Genomic DNA, 16,441 nt, shown 5'->3' with positions numbered 1-16,441 from the left:
TGATGTTTAACACCTCCAGACCCTTTGAAGGGTTGTGTGCTAAAGAAAAGATTAGGTTAATTCTGTAACTAAGTGAAATATCTGAATTCAATGAAAAAGAGCAAGAAAATCCAGAGTACTCTCTACTCTGCATACAACACCTAGAGAGGCCTAATAGAACACGTAGGTGGAAAACCTTGGGTTCTAGAGCCAGATGACTGTATTCAAATATACTAGTCTCACTTCTTTTTTTGCTTAATCTCTCTAAGCCTCAGTTTCTTCCTCCATAAAAGAAGGATAATAGTAATAACCACCTTATTGTAAGGATTGAATAAGATAATGCATACAAAGTGCCTAAGATATTACCTGGCACATAAGGGTTCCAAAAATTTTGGTTTTGATGATTATAGCCTTTGCCAAAGGATCATTAAGTTTTATAGATTAAAAAAAAATTTTTTTAAGGAAGAAAACCCATGATTTTTGCCAGTGACAAGCAGATTCAAATTCACTAAAACGCAGGTAAATTTTCACAGGTGTCCATAGCTGAACCAGAAACAAAGGTATCTTTTCAGAAGCCTGTGTCTCCAGAGAAATGTGGGTTTTCCTTTTGCTACTGGAACCAAATTTACAGGTAAAATAAGAGGTATATTTATTTTATATATTTGGATTTCAGTGTGGTGTCTCTTGGTTGCTGGCCATCATAGATAATAGAATCTGAAACAATGCTTCATTCTTTAAGAAATGTGGTCTTCCATTGCTTAAGCTAGCCCCCTCTCCATACGCAGACCCACTTTTGTTCACTCTTATCTTGGGGACTGTAGCTTACCTATCACAATTTAACAAAGGTCATCCAACAACTGGAAGGAAGCCCTCAGTGTAGGACGCCTTTGTCATCACACAATTACAGTGTATTCGGTTTCTAAGGTAGCATGGAGGTCGTATAGCCCAAATACTTTTCCTTAAACTTGAGGGGACTGAGGCATAAAAAAGAGAGGTAATTGTCCAGAGTTTCAGAGTTACTGGCAAAGCTGAGCAGAAGGGAAAGGGTCCCTTAGAGAAGGGCTCTGCTCTAATAGCATAAAGTAAGCCCCAGAAAGCTTCACATAACTTCCAGGGTGACCAGGGACATTCCTCAGTTCTCTTACCTGATTATTATAGCTCAACCAGTGGGATTCTAATTCTTCATGTGCAACATACTCTAAACAAAAGAGACTGAAAATTTAAGGTATGGAGAGAAAATGCTTCTTTGTCCATTACTAGAAAGCAGAGAGCCTCTCGCCCAGCCAAAAAGAATTAACCTATTCTTACAATCAGCCAAGCCAGCTTCTACCTTAGAGTTCTCTGCGTACATTGGACACCAGGGGAGAGAAAAAAGAGGTTATTAACCCTGTGGGATAGTAAACATTGGCTATTCGACAATCCTACGGATATCTCTAATCAGCTATAATTTAACTGATGAAAAGTTATAATGATCAAGAGAAAATCCTATGATCCGTAACAACATACAACCATATGAACAAATCTCACAAATACAATAATGAATGAGAGAAACCAGACACAAAAGAGTACACACTGCATGATTCTATTTATATAAAGTATGAAACCAAAGAAAACTAATCTCTGCTGTGGACAGCCTGGACTGATGTTGTCCTTGGGTGTTGGGACCACCCCTCCCAACACCCCAGTGACTAGAAGGGAGCATGAGGGGACTTCTGGGGGTACTGAAATATTCTGTTTCTTGATCTGGGAGATGGTTACCAGGTGTGCTCAGTTTGTAAAAATGCATTTAGCTGTAAGCCTATGATACATGCACTTTTCTTCAATGAAATGTAATATATAAACAGTCCTGTGATTAATTAGAAATCCTTCCTTACACCCTCAGCATAGAAATGCACGGCTTAAGGAGGTCAATGCTTAGACCACAGCTAGGAATATCATTCATGAGTGGGTAGGGATATACACCATGTCTTATATACATGCCATGCACTTAGGCTTTTTGTGAAATGTGAATGGCATTTGAGGAACCAGGAACATGTCTTTGATAGCTGGCTGCCTTTGGCATAAACATCTCTGAGATCTGGAGGGGTTATAAAACTCTCTCTGCTTGGTTCTTCTCTAACTTTCTGAAGCTGGGAGAAAAGGGACCTGAGAGATTGGGTGAAGTCTAGATAGCTGAAAATGTCTCATAAAAGTTTTTCTCAGATGAACAGAGAAAATGGAGGAGGGAACTATCCATCAACCCCTTTTCTTCTCAAGATAGTCTAAGTGGCTGTCAAGATCGTAGAGAAGTGGTATCTGATCACTGTCAATGTTCCACCTAAATAGGTTTAAAAATATGTTTTTTAAAAATAAAGATTGTATATATTTCAGGTGTACAACAAGATGAGTTGATACACACATACACAGTGAAATGATTACTACAGTCAATATAATTAATATATCATCTCCTCACATAGTTACCTTTTTTGTGTGTGTGAAAAGAGCCCCTGAAATGTACTCTCTTAGCATAGTTCCAGTATTCAATACAGTATTATTAACTATAGTCATTAATTTTAGTCACATACAACATCACCAAGTGTTGCAGAATGATTCAAGTTAATGAAAAGCAAGCTAGAGCAGATGCTGGGAAGCATGAGGACACGGTGAAAAGTACCCTCACCCCTAAACCAAGTATGGCCCCAACGAGAGCACAACCGGGCCACTAAAAATAGCTAGTGAGCTCTGCAAGGAGTTATCTTTCTCTTCCTTCTTTTCATTCTGAGATGATTGTACCCTTAATATCCTGTCTATAAGACACAGGGAAAGCCCCTTCACAGATGCAACTATGTAGATGGACGATTCTAAAGCAGTTCTTTTTTCATGCTGGTATAAACAGAAGAAATTGTGTTCTAATTCCAGACGTACTGAGATCTGTATACTTCCTAATGTTAAGAATTAGAAAACTGACGAAGAACTAAGGCTACTATCGACCACAGTCCTATTTACTGAAGTCCATTCTCTCCCAGCATCAAATTTTAACACTGGATTTTGTCAACTGCGAACCAGTGAATTCCCTATATATGAAATCAATGATAGCCCTCTATATATCCTCTTTTTACATACCAATTGTGGGAAGATTATTCACCTTCTAAAAAGTCTTCTGGGGATGTCAGAGCTTGAATGTTGGACATGGTATATCATGTACAATGGTTGGGGCTTTTGCCACCATTTGTAACCAAAAGTCATAAATAAATGACTCCATTAAGAGCTCAGGTTGAGATAGCTTAGAAAAGAGCTTCTTGGGTTTCCAAAAGGCTAGTTCCACTACTGACAGGTAAGGTGAATTTGGTATAAATTTCTTAAGATTATCACAATAAATTTTGAGTTTTTCCTTAGTCAAATTTTTCGACATACACCCAAGGATTTGTGACAAACAACTGAGCTTCAGAAAGCATTCAGGGATGGGTTTGAATTCCACCTGGGGTACCAAAAAAAAAAAAAAGAGGAAGAAAGCATTCAGGGACCCAAAGACAAAGATACGTCATGATAAGAATAACCAAATTCATGAGTTCACCCTGGCCAAGATGAGAACTTGGAAAGAGAACTAAACCAAAAACATAAACATACATGGATTTTCTAAATGAACTAGAAGAATAAATCATGAAATGACACAGAAGGTTTCCACATCTCAACAGCTTCACAAACCACTTAGGAAATCAACCAAACACAGTCATTATTAATATACGCAAATTATGAACTATGCTGCCAGTCCTGGGGTTGTACCTTGCAAATGGTTACTTTCTCAGGGCTACTATAAATTCAACTCAGAAAGGAAGAAAAAGAGCCAATTCAAATTTTTTCTCCATAAGTACATGGCAGGGCAAGACCCATGGAAAGCCTTTTAAGTGGGCCAATAAGATATTCTTTCTTTTATTTACAAGACTGTGTCTTTGACTAGAAATAGCTATTTACCTTTTTAAAGAGTCTTCCTGAGTCCTCACTGACTTGGACAAATCGAGGAATGATATTATTCAGGTAGATGTCACTCAGGGTGGTGTGGTCCCTGCTCTCCCGCTTCACCTGGTTTAAGAGGAGATTCCAGCAGTTGACTGGAGAGAGAACATTTTGATCCTTCCTGCGAGAAACAGCAAGAAAAAAAAAAATCAGTGTTGGTAAGCAGGCAGGGCCAACATCTATGACTACAGTCCATGTCACAAAATCACAGCAATCAGAGCCCAACCAGAAATAAAGATGTCTTTCCTGAAGTTGTACCTCTAGTTTTCTCTTTTTCTAAAAACTCAGTGGAGGAAAAAGGGAGAAAATAAGAATAATAAAAAGGGGAAGGAGGAGAGAGGAAGAGGGAAAGAGGATTAGAAGAAGCAGGATTATCTGTTGAGCATCTATTATGTTCTAGAAACTTGGTAAAATCTTTATATGCATTATCTCATCTAAGCTCCATCATTTTGTTGTCAGAAAAGAACTACCATTATCTCCATTTTACTGATTAAAAAAAAAAAACCACTCAGAGAGGTTGTCACTTGCCCACAGCTAGTAAGGAGTCACAGAGACAGTAAGAGGGAGTCAGGGACCAGAACCACAGCTCTGTGCTGACTAGAATGATTCTAGGATGTCTAACTCCAAATTCCATGACCTCAACCACTAAGTCATTTGGTTTTTGTCTAGGATTAGAGGGAAAAGTTAGTCTCTAGACAAAAATCTACACTACAGACTAAATAAATCCCCACACATTCATCTCTCATAGGATTCAATGAAGACAACTGTGGAGGCATTTGCCATAAAAAGGTCACCGAAAACTCTTCAGCCTCACAGAACGCATCTACAGAGGTTAGATTTCATTGATTGAGCCATTTTCTATGTCCCATACAACCAAGAGCATAAACCGTATCTGAACACATGTGTTCCAAAGATGTCTACAGCCTGAGTGGAACAGTAAAGCACCAAACCTAGATGTTCATTTCTACTGAAATCGCTGTGATCCAAAAGAATTACTGATTACATAATCAGCTCACAGCACTAATTTAAGCAACACAAAGTTTTACATCTGCAAGTTGGACTTCTTAAAGGAGAGAAACAGAAGGTAGGGGTTATTTATCAAGCGCTTACTGTATACTTGGCCCATGGCTGGGCCCTATACTCATGTTGTTTAACTTGAACTCTACAAAACTTGATGAAGTGGGGGTTATCAACCACATTCAGCAGATGAGGAAAGTTGGACTAAGAAAGGTTAAATATCTTGTTCAAGGTCACATAGCTAAAAAGTGGCAATGCTGGCATTCAAGAACAAGCCCTGTAATTGAAAAGAGAATGCTTGTAATCACTGCAAAGTATCACAACCAGTTTGTTCCCGTTTCCCCCCTCCCCTCCCTACAGACACACTCTTAATGCAAAGAAAGTGAGCTGAGAGTGGCTTGGTTAGCAAGTCTGCACCACTTCCCTTCCTGCTGCCAGGCACCTGTGACTTGTAGAGCATGGAATTCACTTAGAAGGGCTCTTTCAGTTCAGTCGTAAGGTAACTATTAACAAATAATCCCGCCACACCTATTCTGGCTTCTGAACACACCATTAAATCAAAATATCTGTCTGACCAGCACCAACAGGCTGCTTCAAACGAATGAATATTAGAGTCCAAATTGAAACTGTTCTATAACTGCACTCCTCCCCGACCTGCTGCCCCAGGCACCACACTTCTGTGGTCAAAATCCCTAACATGTATGTGCTGACCACTGTGGGAACAATTGTATCCACTTACCTTTCTAGGGAAATTAAAAGATTTCTATGGAAATTAAAAATATATACTAGCTAAGAGAGAGAGATACATGTAATTATTCCGCTCCTTTCAAAATTTCTAGCATCAGGAAAAAAAAAGGTAAATAGGAAACAATCCTAAACTCAAAATGGTGAGACCTGAGCACAAGCATTCAGCAATATTTGATATTTCCACTGCAAGAAAACTTTCAAATTGATTCCAAATCAGTCTCAGTTACAAAATCCTAAGTAATCTAATTTTTGGGGGGTGGCAAGATATCCATGTCCTCAGTAAGCATGGGATATACCAGGCAATTACACTTGCTTTTTAAAAGGGCAGATCTCCCATGACCTTAACTTTACAAATGGTTTCAATCTGTTTCTTGCAGATGAATGTGGGTTGGTGGTGTCTCTTTGTTCTTCTCCTAGAGTGCTTTACACACATAAAAACATACTACAATTCAATTTTATAAATGTATAAACACTTGTATCTTAAATGAACAAAGTACAGTAGTAGGAGCTTTAGTGGTTATAAAAGTGCTGATGTCACAGTACAGTGTGGGAGACAAAGAAAGACCTATAATATAACAAAAGGTTTAAGGTATGAACAAGGGGCCTCCTAGCTCACCAATGTACATCACAGATCACAAGTGAGGCAGGAGAGGCAAAACCGGTTCAATACCATGCAAGGTGATGCAGAGCATAAATACCAAGGGGACCCTTGAGTAAACAAAGATGAGTTAATAAGAAGGATGGGCAGAAGTGGGACTCTTTTAAAATGCCTTATCACTTAACATTCATAAATATATATTTATTAAAAATTTCTAAGGTGCTACAAAAACTTTTACCACATGTATTTATTTCCATTCTTACAGCATGTGGTGGGACAGCCATTATTAGTTTCAGTGAGCAGCAGCTTTAAAATGTGTTCTGAGAAATGCTGGAGTTACAGAGAATCATATTTCAGTTTCAAACAACTGTAATATACCCATTCAAATGAACAACCCCCACTGAAATATGTAAAGGACGCAGGACCCAGTTTCCCTGCAGTAGATACCACCACAATGTCTCATGGGCTGCTGAGGTGAGCTTTGTTATATGCAAGCTTTGGAATAAAGAATCAATGCATGTATCCAGACTGCTGGAAAACGTGCTATCGATTAGAATGTATGCTGCTCTGCACAGGTTTAGTTTTGAATTCAACCTGTGTGCCTCCTTGAGTAAAGCTGTTCAGGTGAGCACATGATTTGAGACACAGTGGCCAAGTTCAATTACGTGCCACAGAAGGCTTAGGGGCCTATGCTGAGTTCATGGTAGACCACAGTTGGGTAGTAAGGATATACATGCTCAATATCATCTCATTTCATTATCAGTTGTTTTAAAGCTTATTATACATTTCCATTTATCCAATTAATATTGATGAAGGAGAATAGGAATAGCTTCTGGGTAATGTCAGTGATTCAACTTTAAAACAGAAAACACCCTTCTTTTTCAAGCATCTAAATCAATTTAAAACTATCTCAAGATTATGACAACTAGTCTGCGTGAGTCGGGATTTCTTGATATCGAGCAACCCAAACCAGAACCTGAAATAACTTGGATGCTGAAACTGATATAAAACTGCAACTCTTATTCATAATCTGGGTTCATAAACCCAGCCTCATTGTTTCTACTGATTAACTCTGTAATAAGTACTCTTTATAAATTGGCACTTTAAAAGTAGATTTACACCTATGAAACACTGCTTTGATCTGTTGCATATATGGGAGTTCAATGTAAGATTTTTATTTTAAAAAAGGAGTCTATGGCCCTAAAAAAAAGTACTAGACTCTGTTGTCTGTTTCTCCCAGGGTTTCCCAGTTTTTTACGATTACTGTAGTTTTCATACAATATTTTGGGCTCTTTGAGTTTGTATGCTTTCTCAGACTTATTTCTCCTTCCAACGGAGGTGTCTTAATTAATTCATTTATTTATTTTGGGATAGTGGTGGGGAAGGAGAGGTGTGGGGCATGCAGTTGGAGGGGAACACAATTCCACTGTAGAGGCAATTTTCTCAGCCACCGTGAACAAAGGCGAAACACACTTCAGGCTGGAAAATGAGCAAGTCAACGAGACGTGATTTCATAGGGAGCAAATTAAGGTTCTGCGAGAGTGGTTTCCTGCTTCAGCAGCTTTGCAGCCTGATTTTATTTGGGGCTGCTAGAGCCAAGAGAGCTTCGTTTGGTCAGGACATTGAAGTTTGTCTTTATATCTTTTCCATCTATCATTTGTTTGTACAGTTTCCTTACTTCCCCCACCCACGGAGTCTTAGGTTGTGTGATACTTAGGCATTTAAAGAAAAGGGTCTGCATCCCTTAGGCATGTGCTGAACAGCTGCAAACCTCCTCAAACACTAATCCCTAAAAAGCAGACAAAATATCCAGAAGTATTTTTATTACTTAAACATTTTTTCAGGAGGAAGATCAAGAAAACGTAATACTGTAATTGAGAGGGAATGACTCTGGAGTCAAAAAAAAAAAAAAAAAACCAGGAGAAAAAGGAGGCTCAGAAAGTCACGAGCCAACTATGCATCCACAGAATGATCATTGTAAATGATCTAAAAGAGCTAAACCCGGGGCTTCCCTGGTGGCGCCGTGGTTGAGAGTCCGCCTGCTGATGCAGGGGACACGGGTTCGTGCCCCGGTCCGGGAAGGTCTCACATGCCACCGAGCGGCTGGGCCCGTGAGCCATGGCCGCAGAGCCTGCGCGTCCGGAGCCTGTGCTCCGCAACAGGAGAGGCCGCAACAGTGAGAGGCCCGCGTACCGCTAAATAAATAAATAAATAATAAAATACCTAAGGTGAAGAGCTAACTCCATAAAGGTCCAAGTTGGCCTTGACAGAACACTTCCCTTTTTTCCATATCCCCTCTGTTCAGTTTCAGTTGTCTCATCTATAAAATGGACACATGTCCTGTTGTTGTACATCTAGCTCCCCAAAGATCTTCAAAGCATGACTGTAAAATCCTGCACGCTCTCCTGGCCTAAGGTGCCATTTAATTAATGATGACTATGTTCACAGCTCTGCAGATGGGCTGCATGACACAAGCCTGGCATTATCGGATGGCTTGAGCTTCTGCATTGTTCTACTGAGGTACGTTTCCTTTTGGGCCAATGGTCTCTGACTCGCCCACCTCATGGGGCTATTGTGTGGCTCAAATGTAAAGCACTATACAAACGTGAAGAAATATTATTATTTTTATTTCCAAACAAACTAGGATTCAGCATTCATCAATTTCCAACATGCTCCTCACCCGGCCCTGGGTCAGGGCCAAGAGCTCAGCCTGCTGCAAATGCACAGCCCTCAGCAAATAATGGTTGGGATCAGACCGCAGCAACAGGCAATTAACCAAGCAGCTGTAAGTCTCTGGGAAGACATGAGGGAGATACCAACAGGAGAGCAGAATTTAATCTTCCACTGTCCTTCTGCCAAGGGGCAAGGTGGAAGGATCAGTCCTGCGTTCCACACAGGAAACTGTGCTGAGGTAGACAGGAAAGAAGCCAAAGGGAGCCCAGATTGCCAGAACCCTAGATGCTTCTGCAGCTTCCACCGAGCCCCCTTTCCCAACATTCCTATCAAACCTGTCAGTCTGTATATAAAGATGGCAAATGTCAATACATCTAAGAAGAATGTGGTTTCTCACTTTTAAAAACAGACATACATGTGAGGGTATACAAACACTCAGATGAGTTAAACAAATACATCATTCAATATAGATTATTGAGTACCCAACTATGAGGAGGATAAAAAAGAATAAAAGGGATCATTTAGTGATAGTTGGACAGGAAACTAGTGACAAGGAGGAGGCTAGATTTTTAAACCTAAATTCCTGCCTGGTACCTTGATTAAAATGAAGTGAACTGAGGCAGCCAAAGAGATTACTTTATTCAGATGAGTGTTATTAGCCTTTCTGGCTTACTTTTTCTATTATGCATTTTGCTGATGCTGACAGAAGCAGACCGGCTGGATAGAGAGGCAAAGCCGCAGCGGATTTATGGCTTGACAGTGCCATGCATAAAATCAGACCCTTGCTGACCCAGATAAGCCAGAGGATGGATGGGATTTGCTGGGGAAGGTGTTAAAAGAAGGAGGGGAAAAAAATCACCAAGGTGAGAACTGACTTGAAAAAGATTCTGCCTATAATAGTTGCTGCTGGTTGTGTGACCCAGTGGTACAGTGGCAGCCTGGAGGTATCTTTCAAAGATAGGCAGGCGGGCAGGCAGGGAGGGGGCAGGCACACTTCCCTGGGCTTATCACAGCTACAGCTTCAGTTTTGCCAGCAATGAGATCAGAGTAGGAGAGTTCAGAGACAGAAAGAAAAAAGGGCCGAAGGCAAAAAAATGTATATTCTATGTATGGAGAAACCAGCTTTCAAATTTTCAGGGACAAGTTAATACCACAAATTGTCTTCAGTAGCCTAGACAGATGATTAGAAAGGATTCAAGCAGTGGTGTACCCACCTTACTCAAAATAGTCTAAACTGTCCCCTATAATCAGATTTGGGGGAAGAGCTGTATGGAAATGGAATCCTTGTGGCTCTGGATTAGTTCCAAGGAGCCCAGCCACACCCTTGGGATAATGGCATATTCAAGATCCGGGAGCTTAGGAATCTGCTTTGAAGTTGAGAACTGGACTAGCACGTGTCTGACATCTTAATGACTATTTCCTGAATGATGGTAGGGCCAAGGTTCCTCTGAGTCAGGTCAGAGAACTGGGAGTGGTTCCCAAATCTGAGCCATTGTAGAAGCGAAATGGAAATATCTCCATCAATTTATGTCAGGTGAGAGACTTGGCCTGCCCTTCAAGCACCCCCCACCCCATCCCATGTTCATGGCGAGAGAAGGTCAGAGGCTCACTCAAGACAGCTCTGTGGACCCCGTGAGAAGAGACTTGGTTTGGTGGGGGCGGGGGGCCATGGTCGACACAAGATTTGAAGCTTTTCCATCCCAATTTCTTGCCTAGATTTCTGACAGCTTATTGTCCAGCCTTCTTCTCTGAGTCCCCGATCTCTAAAGTCTTATTTCGTTCATTCATTCAACAAATACTGATTGAGCACCATTATGTGCCAGGCACTGTTCTGGGCACAAGGGTTAAAGTGAGCAAAATTCTTGCTTCTGACCTGCTTCTCCCATGTTTACAGACCTCCTGGATGCAAGATATGACTTTTCTGCTCCTAAACTGTCGATCAGCTATAACCCACATCCTACCCCAGTCTTGATGCTTGAGTGTACACTGGCTTGGATGGCCCATCATGAAACCCTGATTTGGCTGACTTAGAAGATCTACCTTCCCACCAGCCCATTCATGGCTTCCGCAGACCTGGGTCCTTCCCTTCATTTATATCCCGTGTCCTGCCACTAGCATTCTCAGAACTATAGAGAGGTACAAACAAAGAGGTTACTAAACCCTCCTTGTGTACTCTGGGTACAACCAAAATGCTGGAGAACAAAAACTATGCCAATATGATCCATAGAACTAAGGGCCTAGAAATTTACTTATGTATTAAAATTTCCCCTGTCAACCTCCCCCCCAAATAGGGTGTGATCCTTCAAAAGTCTGAGCTGACTAATTCACTTAATTAAAATGAAATATCATAGCAAGAGCAAAAGACATGTGATTGATGACCAAGGAACAAAAAAGTCATATATGTTTCTCAGTTTAAAAAGATTTTATAACCATCTACATTAAGTTAGAGCCACATATTCCATAGAATAACCTGCAAACAACTCTACAGTTATATCTTCAGTTTTTTCTTCTGTAGTTAATTAAGATGTCACCAGAAACCCCATAAGTAATTATAGCACATGACAAACATACAGAGAAAAAAAAATACATGCAGATGTGTTAGCAGATTTTTTTAATGAATGAAATTTTGGGAGATGACTGAGACAGACAGTTTGGCTTACTCCTGGTAGTTCATTTTAGAAAAATAAATACCTGTTTGTGCCAAACTAGAATGATGTCACTCAGAAATCCACACACATCTTCAAAGCAGTAACCACTACCTTGGGAGCAGGCATCTCTCAGGCACCAGGCAAGAGTGGAGAAGCTTGATCTACAGCCAGTAACTCCTCTTGCCTGGCAAATGGTCCTTTAGCATGTCAAGTACCAACAAGCCACTTGAGAAGAAAGGGTATCCCTAAGATTCAGACCTCCCCCTCCAGAATACCCGTTAATGAGACAATATGTTTCCTTACTTGGCTCATGATAACAATGAGAAAGGAGAAATAAAGTAAAATGATTTGGTTCTGTGAAACTATAGAGCTACATGGAATGAAGTCTAAATAGTCATCAGGTCTGCGGCCTGCATCATCATCAGTTCTCGTGTGTTATTTTGATATTTATCTTGCTTACTGGAAGGAAGCCTCTTGAGGACAGGGGATAGTTTGGAATACTCGATGAACGTCTATCACCAACAATGGGTGGGTAGTTAATCATTATCCACTAATGACAGATATCACAGCCACAGAAATCCTGTTAAATGTAGAGCACAGTAAGACAATTCATTTAATGAAGAGTTAATATCTTCAGCCTCCATTAATCTTGCCTAATCAACTACTGCAGCATGAATCTGGGAGGCTGCTGAGTGACTGAATTTGTTCACCCACTGGTTTGTGTGCTGTAAATTACAGCATATTATTAACCATGCCAACACTTTGCTGGCAAAATTTTAAAGGGATGGGTGGAGTAAAAGACACCTTGGTCAATTTCCAGGTTAGTCGGTTACTGAGTTCTACTGGTCTATAAGGACTCTGGATGAACAATGATACCCCATCTCAGCAAGGTGGTATTCTGTGGAAAGCACTCTGAACCATGCTTACGACCTTTAGTCTAGTCTTAATTCTGCCACTTGCTGGCCAGGTAATCTTGGATAAGTCACAGATGCACTCTGGACCTCAACATTTCTTCATCTACTTAAAAAAAAATAAATGGGGACAGCAGACCTGCCCTGCCCAACTCACATGGCTATTATGAAGATCAAATCACATGAGGTAATGTCCATAAAAAAAAATCATAAACACTAAAATGTTCTACACCTACATATCAGTATCGTCATCATGTGTTATTATTGTTATAGCTATGTTATTACTTGGCAGTCCATACAATGTATTTACACGCACAAAACAAAGTAGCTAGAGTCATGTCTGAAAAGACAAACATGTCCCCAAATTCCCAGGCCTTATTACCCAAGTTGCAATGAACTTGCTTTATCAATTTCATACTTTGTCCGTGCACTACATAGGAAAACATGTTGTTGCTATTAATTTATCATCTGGTTCTCTGGAAATTCCCAACCTCAGTGAATCTCCTGTGGAGAGGAGACCTAGGAAAGGCTTTAAAGGGAAGATTTTTAAAGTGCAAAGAGAAACACCAGAGGGTATAAAAAACAGAATCCTGGGCTTCCCTCGTGGTGCAGTGGTTAAGAATCTGCCTGCCAATGCAGGGGACACGGGTTTGAGCCCTGGTCTGGGAAGATCCCACATGCCGTGGAGCAACTAAGCCTGTGTGCCACAACTACTGAGCCTGCGCTCTAGAGCCCGCAAGCCACAACTACTGAGCCCATGTGCCACAACTACTGAAGCCTGTGCGCCCTAGAGCCCGTGCTCTGCAACAAGAGAAGCCACTGCAATGAGAAGCCTGCACACCACAACGAAGAATAGACCCCACTCGTGGCAACTAGAGAAAGCCCACGCACAGCAACAAAGACCCAACACAGCCAAAAATAAATATAATTTATTAATTAAAAAAAAATAGTATCCTGGTATTTCAGAGCTAGAAGGGCCTTTCAAGATGGTCTAGAGTCTAGAACAAACTTGTCATTTTCTAAGTGAGGAAACTGAGGCTCAGGGAGCCTGGAGTCACAGAGATAATGGCAGAACAAGGCAAGGAACCAGGTGTCTTGACTAGCAATCATTTTCTTATTTTATTGTGGTTGTTGCTCTATTTCAACTAAGATGCTCTTAGCATCTATGAAGCACTGGTGCTGAAAGAGTTAATGAGCAATGCTCAGCTGCCCAAGCCCCAGAGCACAGAGCTATTCTAAGACAACACATAACAGGAATACCAAGGGTCCATGAACCCAGAGAGAGCAAAACTGCTGGTGCCTAATGGCGCCGGGAAGCATGTTGACACACTGCATGTGGTTACACATGAAAGGCAAGTGAATAGGAAAAGTAGTTTTGAATCCCACCCAATTCTAATTTGGGATTGGCTGTGGTCACCTACTGGAGGGCTGAGCCACACCCCAGCCACTCTGTAAAATGACCCTTCAGTTCCTTCGCTCCCTATTCTGTGGCCTCAGTTAACTCCCTCTCTGCCTTCATGAGGGCCATAATAGATATCAGGAAAAGAGGACGATCAAAGGACAGCAAGGTCCAGGAATGAGTGTGGGTGACCAGGATCACTCTGTAAGGGGAAAATTCTCAGTCTGGATTCAGGTGATTCTCACTAATATCTACCATCTCCAGGCAAGTGTGTGACCTGAAGCCTTGAGCAGCCAGGCTCCTAAGTCCATAAGAGAGTAGTTTCTCTAAGTGTGAGTGTTCAGGACCCCAACTCACCTTGCATCAGAATCACCTGTAGTGCTTGTTTAAAGTCTGGATTCCTGTGCCCCTCTTGCCAGAGATTCTGATTTGCTACAAGTGGAGTGATGCTCAAGAGTCTGCATTTTAAATACCCATCCCAGGTTATTTTATGCACACCAAAATTTTAAGAACCAATGTTCTTAAAAGCAATGTTTTTCAAACTGTGGGATACAACCCATTAGTGGGGTTAAAAAAAGTCAACTTAGCGGGTCACCAGCTAGCATTTTTCAGAAAATGAAACAGAAAACAGTGGAACAGAATAACACAGAACAAAGTGGAAAATATCAGAGTACATCACATAGAGCAAAGATACCTAGGTTTTGTTTTACAAAAATGTTGTTGTTAGTTATTTATTTTAAAATATACATATGTCTGTATTCCAGCTTGCAATATAAGATATTTGGGGGGGTGATTACACACCCCAGACCCTTTTGAGAATCTGAGGATTTCTTCAAAGTATTCACCTCGAAAGAAGGGAGAGAAAGAGGGAGAAAGGAAAGAAGGGAGGGAGTGAGGGATAGAGGGAGGGAGGGAGGGAGGAGGATGTTATGTACATACACATCTTACTTTGCATGAGTCAGGGGTCCCTGAGGACTTCTCTTGGGGACATTTCCTACAGGGTCTAATACTCTGGTCACAGTAGATGCCTGATATTACTGGACTATGCCAACAGCTTTCTCCTGATGCTCTGTAAACGACAGCCAGTGTCTGCAAGATGCACCTGTAAGATATGTGGCCCCACCATGCTGATTCCCTTCCCCTAATGTTTAGGGTGACTAGAAATGTTGAAGTTAAACAATGTTCTACAGAACACTAGGAGAAAGCTGATGGCAAATTCCAAGAATAAGGATTCTGAAAGCGACGGTGTAGGCACAATGTCACTGCTACTTGAGGAACACGCTCCCTGTCTAGAATACGCAGGGGCAGCCTGTGGGACTGGCACCATTGTGCACCCCTATTGATAAGGTCATTAGAGGAACATATACTTTATTCCCAAGTTAGCGACTTCTCTGACCTGTCAATACCCACATTTAAAGACAGAGAGATGCAGCCTCACTTTCTCTACGTGACCAAAAGGACAGAAATTCCTTAGTCCTTGATGGAAGATTCAAAAAGGGCAAAAACAATTAGAAAAAGAGCAACAACCCAGCCTGATTGTCAACACAGTCTCATTCCAATGGTTAGAGCTATCTGCATATAGAGAGGGTGAACACAGGGGCTAAGGTTTTAGAAACCAGCCCTTGCCAAATGAGGCATATGGAGAAGAGACGGAAGGGTGGCAAGATATAACATGGGAGGGGGCAGGGGGAGATGGGGGAGCGGGCAGGGAGGACCACTGAGAAGACAGAGACTCAAACCTCAAAACTATTCTAAAATTCCCTGATGCTTTTCAGTAATTTGTTTTCATGTGGTGGATATTGGCACAGCATCTAGGATACTTTGGGTCCATCTGTTTTTGAACTTAAGCTGTAGGCAAGATTCAGAACAGCTGGAATCAGCAGCGCTGACCATGTTATGTGTGTCTGGAGGAAGGAGAGAAATAAAATGAGTGTGTGGAAAGAGGGTTAAATGGGGCAGAGGAAGGGGAATCTGGAAGCCATCCCCAGACAGAAAGGAGAAAATGTCCAGGTCAGAGATGATGCAAAAGAGCTATTAGAGAGGCCAGGGCATCTGAGTGAAGAAGGCCAAGGAGGAGAAGCAGCAGGCCCATCAGAACTGGAAGTTAGCAAACAGGGCTGAAAATTCTACAAGTTCATGTGTCAATGAGCAGTGCCCTGAGGCTTCACCTCTGAGGGACCAGAAGGAGCTCATCCAAAGGTCCTACATCAAGCATATTACATGAACTACTGATAAACAGTCCTCACAATCACAGCCTAGAACTGAGATGAAAGCTAGATTCTTGGTTCCCTAAATGCAACGGAGGTGATCACGGAGAACGCTAGGGAGAACAGGAGAGGAGTAGTCTTAGGAGAAAGCAGCAAGGGTCCAAATCCATAAAATGGCTTTCCCAGAGTCACAGCAGGCTCAGGGATGGGGGGTGGGGGGGTGTCCACAGGATGGTCCTCAGTGTATGCTTTGTCTGGACTTTTGAACA

The 16,441-nt window shown here is 41.5% G+C and overlaps 1 protein-coding gene across 9 annotated transcripts in view; it reads right to left on the bottom strand.

The window, feature by feature from the left end:
- SRGAP2 (SLIT-ROBO Rho GTPase activating protein 2) overlaps window positions 1-16,441 on the bottom strand; it is a 238,432-nt gene that overhangs the window by 113,182 nt on the left and 108,809 nt on the right. For all 9 annotated transcript variants that reach the window (XM_033410544.2, XM_033410545.2, XM_033410546.2 and 6 more), the window contains one exon: window positions 3,931-4,093. In XM_033410544.2, coding sequence (XP_033266435.2) covers window positions 3,931-4,093 — 163 coding nt within the window. The remainder of the gene's footprint in view (window positions 1-3,930; window positions 4,094-16,441) is intronic.

Source organism: Orcinus orca, chromosome 1 (assembly GCF_937001465.1).
Source record: "Orcinus orca chromosome 1, mOrcOrc1.1, whole genome shotgun sequence".
Taxonomy (NCBI): Eukaryota; Metazoa; Chordata; class Mammalia; order Artiodactyla; family Delphinidae; genus Orcinus; species Orcinus orca.
The sequence above is the reverse complement of the archived record's forward strand: the minus strand, read 5'-3'. Positions and strand labels throughout refer to the sequence as shown.